The sequence below is a fragment of the Oncorhynchus kisutch genome, linkage group LG14, assembly GCF_002021735.2.
Source record: "Oncorhynchus kisutch isolate 150728-3 linkage group LG14, Okis_V2, whole genome shotgun sequence".
NCBI lineage: Eukaryota > Metazoa > Chordata > Actinopteri > Salmoniformes > Salmonidae > Oncorhynchus > Oncorhynchus kisutch.
In genome coordinates, this window is record NC_034187.2 from 59229811 (window position 1) to 59245842 (window position 16032).

At 42.1% G+C, this 16032-nt stretch overlaps 1 protein-coding gene across 1 annotated transcript; it reads right to left on the minus strand.

The window, feature by feature from the left end:
• Positions 1 to 10380: 10380 nt before the first annotated feature.
• On the minus strand, positions 10381 to 15794 carry LOC109904442 (zona pellucida sperm-binding protein 4-like). Its single transcript, XM_031788661.1, has 12 exons — positions 15250 to 15794; positions 15058 to 15176; positions 14745 to 14961; positions 12952 to 13074; positions 12705 to 12877; positions 12510 to 12607; positions 12034 to 12182; positions 11734 to 11911; positions 11040 to 11175; positions 10795 to 10874; positions 10569 to 10625; positions 10381 to 10477 (listed from the first exon to the last, which is right to left on the minus strand). Exons 1-12 carry the CDS (start codon positions 15719 to 15721, stop codon positions 10441 to 10443), a joined length of 1839 nt encoding a protein of 612 aa, XP_031644521.1. The 5' UTR covers positions 15722 to 15794; the 3' UTR covers positions 10381 to 10440.
• Between the last annotated feature and the right edge of the window lie 238 nt (positions 15795 to 16032).

A 16032-nucleotide genomic window follows, 5' to 3' on the forward strand; every position in this document is an offset into this window, starting at 1 on the left:
TGTGAGTGCATCTGCACGCACAGTGAGGCAAAGACTTTTGGAGGATGGCCTGGTGTCAAGAAGGGCAACAAAGAAGACAATTCTCTCCAGGAAAAACATCAGGGACAGACTGATATTCTGCAAAAGGTACAGAGATTGGACTGCTGAGGACTGGGGTAAAGTAATTTTCTCTGATGAATCCCCTTTGGGGCATCTGGAAAAAAGCTTGCCCACAGAAGACAAGGTGAGCGCTACGATCAGTCCTGTGTCATGCGAAAATCAAATCAAGAGTCGGCTTTCTATTCCGCAACAAAGCCTCCTTCACTCACGTCGCCAAGCTTACCCTAGTAAAACTGACTATCCTACCGATCCTCGACTTCGGCGATGTCATCTACAAAATGGCTTCCAACACTCTACTCAGCAAACTGGATGCAGTCTATCACAGTGCCATCCGTTTTGTCACTAAAGCACCTTATACCACCCACCACTGCGACTTGTATGCTCTAGTCGGCTGGCCCTCGCTACATATTCGTCGCCAGACCCACTGGCTCCAGGTCATCTACAAGTCTATGCTAGGTAAAGCTCCGCCTTATCTCAGCTCACTGGTCACGATGGCAACACCCATCCGTAGCACGCGCTCCAGCAGGTGTATCTCACTGATCATCCCTAAAGCCAACACCTCATTTGGCCGCCTTTCGTTCCAGTACTCTGCTGCCTGTGACTGGAACGAATTGCAAAAATCGCTGAAGTTGGAGACTTTTATCTCCCTCACCAACTTCAAACATCAGCTATCTGAGCAGCTAACCGATCGCTGCAGCTGTACATAGTCTATTGGTAAATAGCCCACCCTTTTCACCTACCTCATCCCCATACTGTTTTTATTTATTTACTTTTCTGCTCTTCTGCACACCAATATCTCTACCTGTACATGACCATCTGATCATTTATCACTCCAGTGTTAATCTGCAAAATTGTAATTATTTGCCTACCTCCTCATGCCTTTTGCACACATTGTATATAGACCACCCCTTTGTTTTCTACTGTGTTATTGACTTGTTAATTGTTTACTCCATGTGTAACTCTTTGTTGTATGCTCACACTGCTATGCTTTATCTTGGCCAGGTCGCAGTTGCAAATGAGAACTTGTTCTCAACTAGCCTACCTGGTTAAATAAAGGTGTTCTCAACTAGCCTACCTGGTTAAATAAAGGTGAAATAAAATAAAAAATAAAAAAAACATATCCTCCGAGAGCATCTTCTCCCAACCATCCAGGAACAGTTTGGTGACGAACAATGCCTTTTCCAGTATGATGGAGCACCTTGCCATAAGGAAAAGGTGATAATTAAGCTGCTCGGGGAACAAAACATCGATATTTTGGGTCCATGGCCAGGATACTCCCCAGACCTTAATCCCATTGAGAACTTGTGGTCAATCCTCAAGAGGCGGGTGGCCAAACAAAAATCCACAAATTCTGACAAACTTCAAGCATTGATTATGCAAGAATTGGCTGCCATCAGTCAGGATGTGGCCCAGAAGTTAATTGACAGCATGCCAGGGCGGATTTCAGAGGTCTTGAAAAAGAAGGGTCAACACTGCAAATATTGACTCTTTGCATCAACTTCATGTAATTGTCAATAAAAGCCTTTGATACTTATGAAGTGCTTGTAATTATACTTCAGCATTCCATTGTAACATCTGTCAAAAATATCTAAAGACACTGAAGCAGCAAACTTTGTGGAAATAAATGTGTCATTCTCAATTTTGGCCAAGACTGTACATTTGCAAGAATTAAACGGTTTTTGATTTCTCATTATGGGCTATTGTGTGTAGATTGATGAGGAACAATTTTATTTGATCAATTTTAGAATAAGGCTCTAATGTAACAAAATGTGGAAAAAGGGAAGAAGTCTGAATAATTTCCCGAATGCACTTTATATACATTTTGAAGATCCTTAGGGTCCTTAATTAATTGAGTGACGAGTGTAACGGCTCTCTTCTATCTCCTCCTCTGACGAAGAGGTAGAACAAGGATCGGACCAAAATGCAGCGTGATGATGATTCATGATATATTTTAATGAAGGAAAACGTATACAACAGAAACTACAAAACTAACGAAATGAAATAATGAAAACCGAAACAGCCCTATCTGGTGCAAACACAAAGACAGGAACAATCACCCACAAAATACACAGTGAAACCCCGGCTACCTAAATATGGTTCCCAATCAGAGACAACGAGAATCACCTGACTCTGATTGAGAACCGCCTCAGGCAGCCAAACCTATGCTACACCCCTACTCAGCCGCAATCCCAATGCCTACAAAACCCCAATACGAAACACAACAAAATAAACAAATGTCACACCCTGGCCTGACCAAATATATAACGAAAACACAAAATACTATGACCAAGGCGTGACAACGAATTGCCTCTTGATTGTGTTAAGGACAACATCCTCTGTGGGGACATGAGTTTTGAGATGGAACATCAGTGTAATGTAAACCACCACTGTCCCAAATCTTTAAAAAAAAAATGGAGGACGTCAATTTGAGATTGTTTAAAAATATATATATATTTGCAATAATTTTATGACAAACTTCCAACACCAGAACCTTAACTACCAGAACAGCAAGGAAAATCATCCATCTTCACCAGCTCACCATCTCTACCCTATTAATATGAATTCATGCTTATAATTGTTTTCATCTTGTTTTACCTAGTGACTGGACTTGCAGACTCTAGTGTGGTTACAGGCGATTCTGTAGTTAAAGTGGTTTTGTCATAAAGTGTTGTTGGAGATTTTGTAATGGTTGTAGGCATCGTAGCTGATTTAGTTGAGGTTGGAATTTCAGTCCGGAAGGTTACACCTCCAGTACTTGATAGTGAATGTGTTCTTGTGGTTGTCGTGTTCAGTGATGGTGTGATAACTGTTACAGACTATGTTATTGTTGTAACAGTTGTAATATTTGTTGTGGTGATAGGAAACATTGTTTTTGTTGGAGCTGCTGTTGTCACATAAGAAAATGTAGATGTCAGAGTACTTTATACAGTGGAGGAAGTTGTTGAACCAGTTATGAGAACTAAAGCAGCATTTGGTGTTGTTGTCGGCCCTTCAGTTCTTCTACTGAAAGTAGTTGCGTTTGATGTGGTTGTTGATCTTTCAAAGGTTGATATACAGTGAGCACCATAATTCATTGAAGAGTGAGCATTTTGTGGTTATTTTGGTTCTGTTCTCTAGCACTTTGAGTTTGAAAGGATACAATAACAATGATGGTGAAGTGCAGACTGTCAGCTTTAATTTGAGAGTATTTTCATACATATCAGAGGAACAGTTAAGAAATGACAGCACCTTTTGTTCATGGTCCCCGCATTTTAAGGTACTACAAGTATTTGTTGAATTGGCTTCACAGATGTGTGTCGTTAGGCAGGTGTATTCATTTGTGTCGTTAGTGAATGCAGGAGAGCTGTTGATGAACAGTATTGATTCTAGACTTTGCTATTGCCTTTGGGGTGTGACAACATGAGGAAGACAGCAGGTCTTCAGGTGTCGATGCAAATAAACTGGCCGTCATAAGGCTCAGAAATTAAAATCAATCAATCAGGAACATTGCAAAATCCCTGGACATGCCCAAGTCAACAGTTTGGTTCATCATTAACAAGAAAAAAACAACCGGTGAACTCAATTATGTCAAAGAACCCAGTAGACTGAGGAAGACCACTGTAGTGGATGACCGGAGAGTACTCTCTATGGTGAAGAAAACCCCCGACAACACCCAACAGATCAAAAACACTAACCTGGATGCAGGTGTAAATGTGTCAAAGTCTACCAGCAGGTCTACAGAGGGTACACTACAAGATACAAACCACTGATAAGCCTGAAGAACAGAAAGGGCGAGATTACAGTTTGCTAAATAGCACCTATAAAGCACCTAAAAGAGCCCCAAGAATTATGGAAAAAAGTATTGTGGACAGATGAGAAAGATTAACATGTACCAGAAAGAGGAAAGTGTGGAGAAAAAAAAGACATGCCCACGATCCAAAGCATACCACCTCATCCGTGAAACATGGTGGAGGGGGTGTTATGGCTTGGGCCTGTATGGCTGCCAGTGGAACAGGCTCACTACAGAAATATTTTATCTGCTCAGATAAAACCAAATGCCTCCAAACTCATTGAACGGCACTTCAGCATGCAACAAGACAATAACCCTAAACATACTGCTAGAGCAACAAAGGGGGTTTTTGATGGCCAAAAAGTGGAAAATCGTTCACTGGCAGAGTCAATCACCGGATCTGAATCCAATCTAACACGCATTTTACATGATGAAGAGGAGACTGAAGGTAATAAGTCCCTGAAACAAGCAGGAACTGTAGATGGCTGCAGCACAGGCCTGGCAGAGCATCACCAGGGAAGATATCCAGCATCTGGTGATGTCGATGCATCACAGACTTCAAGCAGTCACTGTCCAATGCTTTTTGATTCCCAAAAATGGGGGGGGGGGGGAGGGGGGGGACCATGTACAAAATCTTCTATAATTTTTTTAAACGGTTCATCCGATATGTATGAAAATACCCTCAAATTAAATCTGACAGTCTGCACTTCACTGTTCATTGTTATTGTATCCTTTCAAACTCAAAGTGCTAGAGAACAGAACCAATATAACAAAAAAATGTTTTATGAATTATGGTGCTCACTGTAGTTGAGGCAGTATTTGTTGTGAGCTGAGTTACTTCTGCTGTTGTACTTCCAGATGTTGACCTAATTGGACATTTTCAGATTTGTGGAAGGGATTGTCCCTCTCAGTGTAGCGGTTGTGGAAACTAACTGTTAATGTTGGATTTGCTGAAGCTGTAGAAGAGGTTGGGGTGGTATGGTCATTTGCTGTTGTAAGTTTTAGATAAACTCTCAGGTGTTTGTTGTAGTTGTTTGAGAGAAGGTTGTTGATGGAATGTAAGAGAGAGTATTAGATTTCTCAATTTGCCTTATAGTTGCCAGTGTAAACTTTGCATTGGATGAAGTTGTTGAGACAGTTTTTGTGAAGACTTGAGGAGCATTTGATGTCAATGTCAACACTTCAGTTGTGGTGCTGATAGCTGTATTGTGTGTGGCTGTGGAACTACCAATTGTACTCTGAAATGTTGATCTTGTTGAAGGAGTATTTGCCTGTGCAATGATGGTTGTTAGTAGATCAGAACTAGTTCATGGCTCGCTCGTCCCTCTGCAGCAGACATAATATGGTGAGCAATATGCTTGGAACGTCAAATACCAAAATAAATCACAGTATCGAATAGCAATACATATAGAACCGTGAGAATCGCAATACATATCGTATTGGCACCTAAGTATAGTTATAATATATTGTGAGGTCCCTGCTCTATACTTGTTCTTCAAGTGTATTAATAGGAAAACCCACAAGCACATGACTGTTATTGTGGCAAGGAAGTGAAGTCTTAGGCACTAAATCTAATCCAAATACCCTGGTGTCCTATTTTATGTGCTGGTGTTTTTGCTACCCAGGCTGGTCTAATAGACCAGATGAAGCATAGAAAACGTAAATCCGGGACACCCAAATTAATATATGTTACGTTTGGTATGGTTAAGGCAAAAACGAAAGTAGGGTGGTTGGTCGGGGAGGATGTATAACGCAAACGTCTATTAACCCAAAGGTTGCAAATTCAAATCTCATCACAGACAACTTTAGCATTTTACCTAATTAGAAACCTTGCAACTACTTGGCCTGTTAGCTAGGTTATGGGTTAGGGTTAAGTTTGAGTTAGGTTAAAGGGTTGAGGTAAGGGGAAGGGTTAGCTAACATTAGCCAGCTGCCTAGAATTCATAAAATATCAAATGTTTAGCAAACTCGTAAAATATACGAAATGGGTGATGGACATCCACAAATTAATACATACCATACAAAATGTAACATATCATACTATATGAAGTCTCGGAATTATGCACAGTATAACATGAAATGCTCTGAGACTAGGTTGTGCTACCATGTCAGTTCTTGCTACTCTTGTGACCTAAAAGGGTTGGAGAAGTGAAAGCAATAGCCTAGGCATGTCAGGCTAGGATTTTATCAAGTCCTTCTGAATCTGAAGTTTAAGAATTTAGTTAAAGAAAGTTAATATACATTCAACATCGGTCATGCTGTACATTAAGCATGATTTGTGCTGTGCTTAAAACATCAACTCAGAACTCGACTTCGGTGAGTTCAAGACAACTGGGAAGTTGTGAATAAATGATATCCGACTGGGAAACACATTTTGAACCGATTTTTAGCAATGGTTATCAACTATACTGCAGAGATGGAACAAAAGTCGCAGAAAATTGAGGTTGTGGTGGCAGCTACATTTGGGTGTGGGAGAAGAGTTACAGGGTGTGTTAAGTGGTGATGTCCCATCCTTTCAGGTTGTTGGCATGAGGTAGGACTAAATAGTGGAGTAGGGTGGTGTTAATTTTAGAGTGTAGTGTATTTGTTTATTTATTCTTTCAAGCATAGTATAAGGGAGTTGTTCTCCAGTCTAGTAGGATGCCAACCACTGTTAAACCTCATGGAAGAAATATTATTTGGGCAAACCTGAAAGAACTGGCCAGACAATGGTTAAGTGGTTTCTCTCATCAACACAGATTTGATGGCGCATCTATTATCTACATGGTGACATTCAACCGGAATATAGCGAAGAGGATTCAAAACAAGGAGATGAATTTAACGAACGTTAGAAGCTCAGCTCCAGCCGATGCCAGCATCAGGAGTACACTGGACAAATGACATTTAACGCTTTTTTCCTGATACAAACTAGTTCATTGCATCTGCCGTAGAGCCCAGTTTCATAATATCACCATCCATTTGCCGAAATTTGAGTTATCGTGAAAGGCTTTTTGTGCAGTTTTCACCCTGCCAGCTCCTATTGGTTCATTTGAGCACCAACTCGCCTTCTGAACAACGTTCTATTCCCAGCCCACTGTTCTACATCACAATGCCCGCTTCGCTATTGTTGGTAATAGAATATGCCCACGTTAGACTCTTTTGCTTAACTCAAGTAACGTAGTAACAGCTAGTTGGTGAGCACGCTCACTGTTCGCCTAGGTACACATTGTTATGACCAATAGTGCTAATGATGGCTGGCTCATGGCCATTAAAACATTTTCTGATCATGGTTAACCATATTTACTTTCAGAAAAGGTGTAAACCTAAACAAAACGCATGTCCCTGTCCTTTTTCAAGATGTAGCCGATTTAAACTGCCACTAGATGTTTATTTTTTGGACAATTTGATGTTTCTAAATGGCTGCTGGGTAATTTGATGTGGGTCAAACCCTACAATAGGTATAACCTATTTTAGCCTTAACCCTAATTATTGGGTAGGGTAGCCTAGAACACTTGTTGAAATAATGTTAGTAAATACCATTATAGTACAACAGCATTTTGATGGGGGGGGGGGGGGGGGAAATCAAAAATAATTGCATAGGTTAACATGTTCAGTTATTTTATATGTATTATTGCAAGGCAGAACACCTGATAAACAAGCTTCATTTACATTTTTTAAATGTGGTTTGAACTGGGTGTGACCAAGTAACCTGTGAAAGTCCAGCAATTGGCTGGGATAGGTGGGGCAGGTTTGAGACCGATCTCAGGAATTAATAAGAAAATTAGTTTCTCAGCTGCTTCAATGTCTTTATGTGCATTAACTTAATAGCTACATATTTCCAATAGACGGCAGCATAAGACCACGAAGCATCAGTTATAGGCTTTGCAGCAATATGATTGACATAAAATAGCATGCAACCAAAGACTGTCCCATGATTTTCTAAAATGGTCACTCACTACTTTAGAGGAAACCATCTCTTATTAGGCCCGTGTTGCTTTTGGGAGAGAGAAGAGGGAGGAAAAACCCAGCCAAATAGACAGGTGGGCTAACAACCCTAGTAGACATGCATTAAACAAACTTGCTTCTTTTAACAATAAAACTGGCCTTCTTTAGAGTAGTTGAGGATCTGGAGCATCAGCATTTCTGGGTTCGATTACAGGCTCAAAATGTCCAGAGACAAAGAGCTTTTCTGAAACTCGTCAGTCTATTCTTGTTCTGAGAAATTGCCAAGAAACTGAAGAGCTCATACAACGCTGTGTACTACTCCCTTCATAGAACTTCAAACTGTCTAACCAGAATAGAAAGAGTGGGAGGCCCCGGGCCACAAGTACATGAGTGTGTCTAGTTTGAGAGAGAGAGACACACCTCAAATCAACTGGCAGCCTCATTCAATATTACCTGCAAAAGTATCAACGCCAACAGTGAGGCGACTCCGGGGTGCTGGCCCTCAAGGCAGAGTTCTTTTGCCCAGCTTGAGATATGGCTGTCTTTGCAACTCTGCCTGAAAGGCCAGCATCCCGCAGTCACCTCTTCACCGACGTTGAGACCGGTGTTTTGCAGGTACTATTTAATGAAGCTCCCAGTTGAGGATATGTGAGGCTTCTGTTTTTGGCATTAATACATGTCACATGTTTTACATTTGCAAACTATTGAGTTTAAAGCCCCATACAAACACGATCTCTTGTTTTAAGGCAGTAGCTTTCATTTCTTAGAACAAGAAAAGACTGACGAGTTGCAGAAGGTCTGTTGGCCATTTTGAGCCTGTAATCAAACCCACAAATGCTGACGCTCAACTAGTCTAAATGCCAGTTTTAGTGCTTCTTTAAATCAGAACAGTTTGCAATTGTTAGCACAGCTGAAAGGGTTTAATGATCAAGTAGCTGATCCAAGTTTAGCATTTAAAAATGCTAACGTGCCTCTAGATATTCCATAAATAAAAAAAGCTGTTTCCAGCAACAGTCATTTATAACATCTACACTGTATTTCAACGGACAAGTGCTTTGCTTTAAAAAAACGTGGACAATTAAGTGACCCCAAACTTCTGAATGGTAGTTGAGGGGTTATAGTTACGAGAGGATAGACTAGATTGTAAACTGATTAAAATTCAAAAACGCCACCCTGGCATCTTTTGCTGTCGATACGATTTTGAAATGTGAAGCTGAAACACAAATCAATTTCCACAGGTAAAATGGGCCATTTCATAAAAATGTGCTTTGGTCTTCATTTAAGGCTAGCAGTGTGGTTAAAGCAAGTCGCTTGAAGAAACGGGCAGGGTTTCTGACTGAGGTAACCTAAATCACCCCATTTGCAGGTTCACAAGCACCTCTGCCATATGCACAAATGTCCCAATGCTGAGGGAGTGAAAGTTATTATGTAGGGGGCTAATTAGACAATGACCAAGCAAGGCTGCAGGCTCAAGCAAAGCGCTATCCCAACACTCATCCCAATATGTTTTGAGTTTGCCAATATTCATACAAAATAATTGAAGGTGTGCATAATTACGACACATGCGTGTCTGAGACTTCACACAAAACAAATGCTCCCAATTTTAGATGTTTTCCAAGCTATAAACAAGTCACAAATTGGGGTGCATGAATTGCATCATTGAAGTCAGTGTACTCCCAAGTCCATCGTTTAGTGATCACTGCGCCACTGAAAGTCAACTTCGGAATTGTCAGCAACACATGACAACGGCAATTTAGTAGGGTCTGGGATTCATTGTGAGCTTCTTGGTCAATTTGAAGTATTGTTTGTGTGCAGGTATGACGCAACGTCACCAGGGGTAAATGGGGAAGGGTGTCTTCCTTTAGACAAATAGCATCCCAAAACAAGTGTTTACTCAAACTGAAAACATTAAAACCAGAATTGTCAATTGGACAAAGTCAGGTTAGCCCCTCCTAGTGAATACGCCCCTGAATGTCCAATAGATGGTTATTTGCTAATGTTATACATTGAGTAAATGGATTGTTGCTAAACATTTCACAACTGTTTGCTAAGGTCTTTGTATAATGACTACACCCCAATCCAGCAAGGGCTGTCAAAAGCTACTGAAGTTAAATGAACATGAGCTGACGGGAGGCACTGCCTTGCGCAGGTCCTTGTTTCCCCAAAACATCTTCGGGCTAAATGTATTAGTATCCTATGGTTAATATGAATTTAGTCTTAAGCCGCTTTTGGGAAACCGTATCCAGAGTGTCACTAAGCACAGAAAACCCCGACCGGGAATGATTAGCATTGTTGACAGTGCCTTGGTATAATGTCCTTGAAACAGACAAATCCCTCTAGGCTGCATCAAAATGCACACAGAAGTCAGTCACCAAACAGCCAAGTAACCACAAGACATCAATTTGTGATGACACCTGCCATATGCACAATTTTACCAAAGCTGACAACTACAGTAATTAGTTACGTCGCCCAAGTCCGGTACGCTGCAGAGCAAACCAGTATACCAGAAACTGTTAGTGTACAATTTCACAAAAGAGGTTTAAAAGCAGACCTAAGTCTCAAAAATAAATACAACTCGGTTAAATAGGCAAGATTTAAAAAATATATTTAATATGCATTAGTCAAATTACCACATTTCTTTAGCATGTTCAAGCATCAGATCTGTCACCCTGTAGATTGTCAGACCTGGAAAAACAAAATAGGCGTGAAAGCTAGAAGTGCTCCTATTTAAGCAAGTTACTTTCAAGTCTGGGAACAAAAGATATACAAGACTCACCTTTTATTTAAAGCAGCACTCTTCTCAGTTATTTTATCTAGAGCACATGTAGTAGATCTGGTAGGGAGAAATTAAGTGAGATTAAATACTAACTAAACAATTAATGGGACAAAATGTAAAGAAATGTAGGCCAACTACAGTTCACTTTTCTTTTTTGGTTCATCAGTCACCATGTGACAATACACCAATCCAGGGAATCAAGATGCAAGTCCCCAGTCTTCCTCACCTCCTAATTCCATCAAAACAGCGCTCTTCACAAGTTTTTACTGTGGGCATACACACTTCAGTAGAGCACATGAAGTAGATCTGTTGAGGAATGAAGTGAGATTCAAAACCAACTAAACATGTTTGACTTTGTGCAACTCAAAAAATAAAAATCACACAATAGAAAGAGCTTTTTGAAAGCCTCATTCACCATGTAACAATACACCAATCAAGGTGTGAATCCCAGTCCATATTCTGCTTCCTCACCTCCTCATCCAGATACTTGTTGGTCTGTTGATCCATGAACTGGAATGCTTGGACCATGAAGCGACGCTGGTGGCGGTTCTGTGGCAGGTTGCTGAATTTAAGGATGGAGACATTGGGGTCCTGAGGGTTGGCACACCTAGAGGTGAGAAATTGATAGAGAACTCAATGACAACTTCCTCTTGGCAGCGCAAGGCCCTCAAACTAGAAGGCTCTGGAACTCGTAGGGTAAGAGTTGAATACCCTTGGTATAAGGAGTTCTGTCACAAAATGGCTGTCATGCTTTGGCTACGGAAAGGGCAAAGTTTAGACATAAAGGGATCCTTCAGGATTTCGGCAATGAGGCCCTTTATCTACTTTTGATAGAGATGAACTTAGATACCATTTGTCTGCCCCTATGAAGGAAGTGATTGGTAGTGTCATTAGCTAAAGCTAGCAGATACCTAGTCTTCATTGTGCCAAAGCTGGTTAGAAAATTCCTTCAACTGCATATAGACAAACGGAGCCGCAAGTTGACCTGACTCTGGGTAAGTACATAAAGGGACTCATTGCCAAAATTAAGAGAACATTGGAGTCCATCCATCCCATCTCAGCCTCTAATAAAAGCCAATGGCTGTTCAAGAGCAAGGTGGCCCACCAATATGTAATCTACAATACGTTAGGCAAATCAGTCACACCAAGTCATTGCAGTGTTTACCCTTCGTGAATGAGCACCAGAACGCTCTTGGCAGAGCGGGGATAAGCCAGACAGTAGTTGACCAAAAGTGTCGCCTCTGGATTTGGAGAAGTCAGACGAACTTCTAGATACACAAGTTTACCCAGGAAGAGACGCAGGGGCTGATGGTGCCGTTTGAGGTACTTGGTATAGGTTTCGTCTGGTGGGGGAGGTAAAAGAACAATTTAAGCATTGGGCTTGTCAGCAATGTAAAGTATCCGCAACAATGAGACAGTAACCATTATGTTCTGGCCATTGCGTGTTTACATGTCAGCCAGATACCTTCAGCAATCCTGAGTTCGACACCAAACAGTCCCTTGGATGTCACCTTTGAAGGGAATGTTACACTGGGGCTTTTCACCATGTAGCCCACACTCGCCACTGTTGGCAGGGTACCCAGCGTTTTAGGGTAGCGGCACTCAACCATGACTCTAGAGATGGACATGGGGGGGGGGGGGGGGGGTACTAGTCAATCTCAGCAGGTGCAGTTAATGATTCCTCAATTAGTGCGATTAAATTACATTCTGAAAGTGCCAAGTATTCGTGGCATTTGCAACAGCAATACTTGAAGTTACACACTTTGAGCTACTTAACTGGTGAATCAGCTCAATATATAGGAACACTAGGACAAAGGCATATAGCAAAGATGGAAATCTAGAAGGTGTAGACATTGAGATGTTCATTAAACACCAAACTGAAGAAACTGTCCAATAAGCAATGCCCATTTTGTTTGCTGCAAAATGTGACATCTGAATTACCTGCGGGGGTTGTCTCTGGATATTACGCCATACTTCAGGTTAAGGGTTCGGACGGCCGTCTGTACCTCTGCTGTGTAGATCACGGTATTGCCAATTTCCTAATTAAGATCAAAACAATAAAGTAATTGTTTGGTAATTGTGTGGATCAACCACACCAGGAGGATTCCAGAGGGCGTAATATTCTTGTCCACTTACATATGAGCGAGTTCCACATTCAGTGACTGAGAACTTGAAGACCACAAACGTATCAGTGACAATGACTGGGCCACAGCTAGACTTCCCAGCAGCCACAAGTTTGGTGGGAGTCACAGGGAAAGTGGTGAAGTTATGGTGAACGGCAAAGATAAACTGATGGTCTGCAGTGCACTCTGGGGAGGGAGACAGTACACATCAGTCCTCACTATTCAAAGCCAAACATCTTGCCCTGTGAAAGAGTATTTACCATCCATTGGGTAGAAGCAGGCGGAAGTTGCCGAATCCACACAGCAACCAATCACCAAACACTGGGAGGACGAGATTCCAGTGAAACCACAAGCCAAGTGCTGGTTCTGGGGAATACTGCAGCCTGAAATACAAAAAAAAAAAACATTGGAAGTGAGGATCAGTAGCCAATTAATTATACTTCAGAAAAAAAAGTTACATGTAGTGTCAGTCCCATGTTTAATGAGCTGAAAGCACACTCAATTGTTCCATTTGTAAAGAAAGCTAATTCTGTTTACATCCCTGTTAGTCATTATTTATCCTTTGCCAAGATATTTCATCCACCCGAGGCACAGCAAGAAGGATATTGGGTTGGCGCCCCCCCTTGGGTTGTGCAGTTGCGGAGATCTTTGTGGCCTATACTCGGCCTTGTCTAAGGATGGTAAGTTGGGTGGATGAAGATATCCCTCTAGTGGTGTGGGGGCTGTGCTTTGGCAAAGTGGGTAGGGTTAGATCCTTCCAGTTTGGCCCTGTCCGGGGGTGTCATCAGATGGGGCCGCAGTGTCTCCTGACCCCTCCTGTCTCAGCCTCAAGTATTTATGCTGCAGTAGTTTGTGTCAGGGGGGCTAGGGTCAGTTTGCTATATCTGGAGTACTTCTCCTGTCCTATCCGGTGTCCTGTGTGAAGGTAAGTATGCTCTCTTTCTCAGGACCGGAGTCCTAGGACCATGCCTCAGGACTACCTGACATGACTCCCTGCTGTCCCCAGTCCACCTGGCCGTGCCGCTGCTCCAGTTGCAACTGTTCTGCCTGTGATTATTAGACCATGCTGGTCATTTATGAACATCTTGGCCATGTTCTGTTATAATCTCCACCCGGCACAGCCAGAAGAGGACTGGCCACCCCACATAGCCTGGTTCCTCTCTAGGTTTTGGCCTTTCTAGGGAGTTTTTCCTAGCCACTGTGCTGCTGCTACACCTGCATTGCTTGCTGTTTGGGGTTTTAGGCTGGGTTTCTGTACAGCACTTGGAGATATCAGCTGATGTACAAAGGGCTATATAAATACATTTGATTTATTAAATAGCATGGTTGATACACAGGTGGACCTTGTGCTGGGTACAATAAAATGTGCAGTTCTGTCACAACACAATGTCACAGATGTCTCAAGTTCAGGGAGCATGCAATTGGCATGCAGAAACCTCCATTTTAAAGAATTAGGCAGTGTGCAAACCAGCCTCACAACCGCAGACCAGGTTTAACCATGCCAGCCCAGGACCTCCACATCCGGCTTCTTTACCTGTGGGATCATATGAGACCAGCCACCCAGACAGCTGATGAAACTAAGGAGTATTTGTAATAAAGCCCTGGTGGGGAAAAGCCTTCCTCAGATTCACTGGAGAGCCAGGCCCAGCCAGTGGGCCTATACCCTCCCATTGGCTGTGCCCCTGCCCAGTCACGTGCAATCCATAGACTAGGACCTAAAGTACATCCATTTCAATTGACTGATTTCCATATGAACTGTAACTCAGTAAAGTCGGTGCATTTGTTTGTTCACTAATAGCTGGAAACTCAATGACCAGTGGATAGAAGTCCATCTGAGCACTGGAGTAGATACCAGTTTCAATAGCACCTCTGAACTGGTCAAAATGACCAGGTCTCCAAAAAGCATATCAAGACCAAGTTAATCGTTAGAACGTTCTTAGGAGCATTGTTAAACATTTCACAAAATGCTCCTTTACCAACTGCCTCAGACCACAATAACAGCAAATATTGATGCTTATCCAAAGAAATAGAATAAACATCTCATGAGACTCACCAGGATATTTGGTGGGATTTTGAGCGCTGGGATTGCGAGGGGTGGGATTAAGACACTTTGAAGGAGGCCCACCATGGGCATTGCGAAGACCATTAGAGAGGGGCAGGTGGACGGTCGAGGACAACGAGGATTTGGGGCTAGCCGCACAGGACACTGTAGAAACATCCATTATGCCAGCTTCATTGACATACAACACCATCAAGGTGTACCGCCCAGCCTGCAGAGTCAGTGTGGCAAGAAATGTACAATCATTCCAATGACACATTTACACCATTAAATGTATAATTTAAAATTGGAAAGGCAAAAACCCTACCTGACGACTAATGAGGCAGCCTGAAAAGCGGACAGTTAGGGCGTTCTGATATTGTCCTCGATTTAAGGAGTATCCACAGGATTCCGGGGCGTCAAGAACAGAGAGCATACTGTTGGGTCCTGTAGGGAAAGTAAAAAATGAGCAAAGTAGTCCAATTGCATTTGATGATCTTTAAACCTATAAATAACTTACCCAAAATCTTGACTTCACTCATTGGACCAGCTGGCAGTGTTACTTTAAACTCATCCTCACCGCACAGAACCGCTAAACTGACTGGGGCAGCTTCGGTAACGGATACCCACTTTTTTGCATCTGATACCTCCTCGAATTGCACCTGGAATCCACGGTCGGCGTTAAGATCGACATTGGCGGGGTCTCCAAGTTGCACTACAGCCTTGTCTTCGGTATAATTCTCCTCTGTGTCAAGGTTGTGGTGGGCAAAGGTTGCCTCTTCGGAAACGCGCTCCCATCCCGATGAAGGCAATGCAAAGCAAAGCCAAACCGGGAAAAAAAGCAGTGCGCTCCTTTGCCAAGTCATGGTTTCATACAATGCCTCACCGAATGCAGAAAACGGTATGACAGCTGATGTCTCTCCTAGGTATATATAGGAAGTATTTGCAATTGGCTGCACCTTTCTACCAATTGGAACAACGTTACTCTCCATCAGAATATACGTTCTCACAAGGTAAACGGTAACATGTGGAGTGAATAATCTATTACCCGCCACTATGTTTGCGTTTACACAGGCAGCTCAATTCTGATCATTTTTCCACTGATCACATTAGATATTTTCAAATCAAAATATTTTTCAGAGCTGATCTGATTGGTCAAAAGATCAATTAGTAAAAAAAAGATCAGAATTTGGCTGCCCAGGGCCCAGTTCGAATATTAGGTTTGAGTGCTTTAGAGCTGCATTCTTTCTTTCTCCCTCTGAATAGTAATAATAAACAATGATCCTAACGTGATTAGACAGGT

Excerpts from the sequence above, each read along its gene's own strand:
- LOC109904442 (XM_031788661.1), bottom strand. The coding sequence starts at position 15,721 with ATGGAGAGTAACGTTGTTCCAATTGGTAGAAAGGTGCAGCCAATTGCA. Across the intron at positions 11,912-12,033 it reads CGAACTCAGGATTGCTGAAG|ACGAAACCTATACCAAGTAC; the intron begins GTATCTGGCTGA and ends CTCCCCCACCAG. Across the intron at positions 10,478-10,568 it reads AGTGCTGCTTTAAATAAAAG|GTCTGACAATCTACAGGGTG; the intron begins GTGAGTCTTGTA and ends TTGTTTTTCCAG.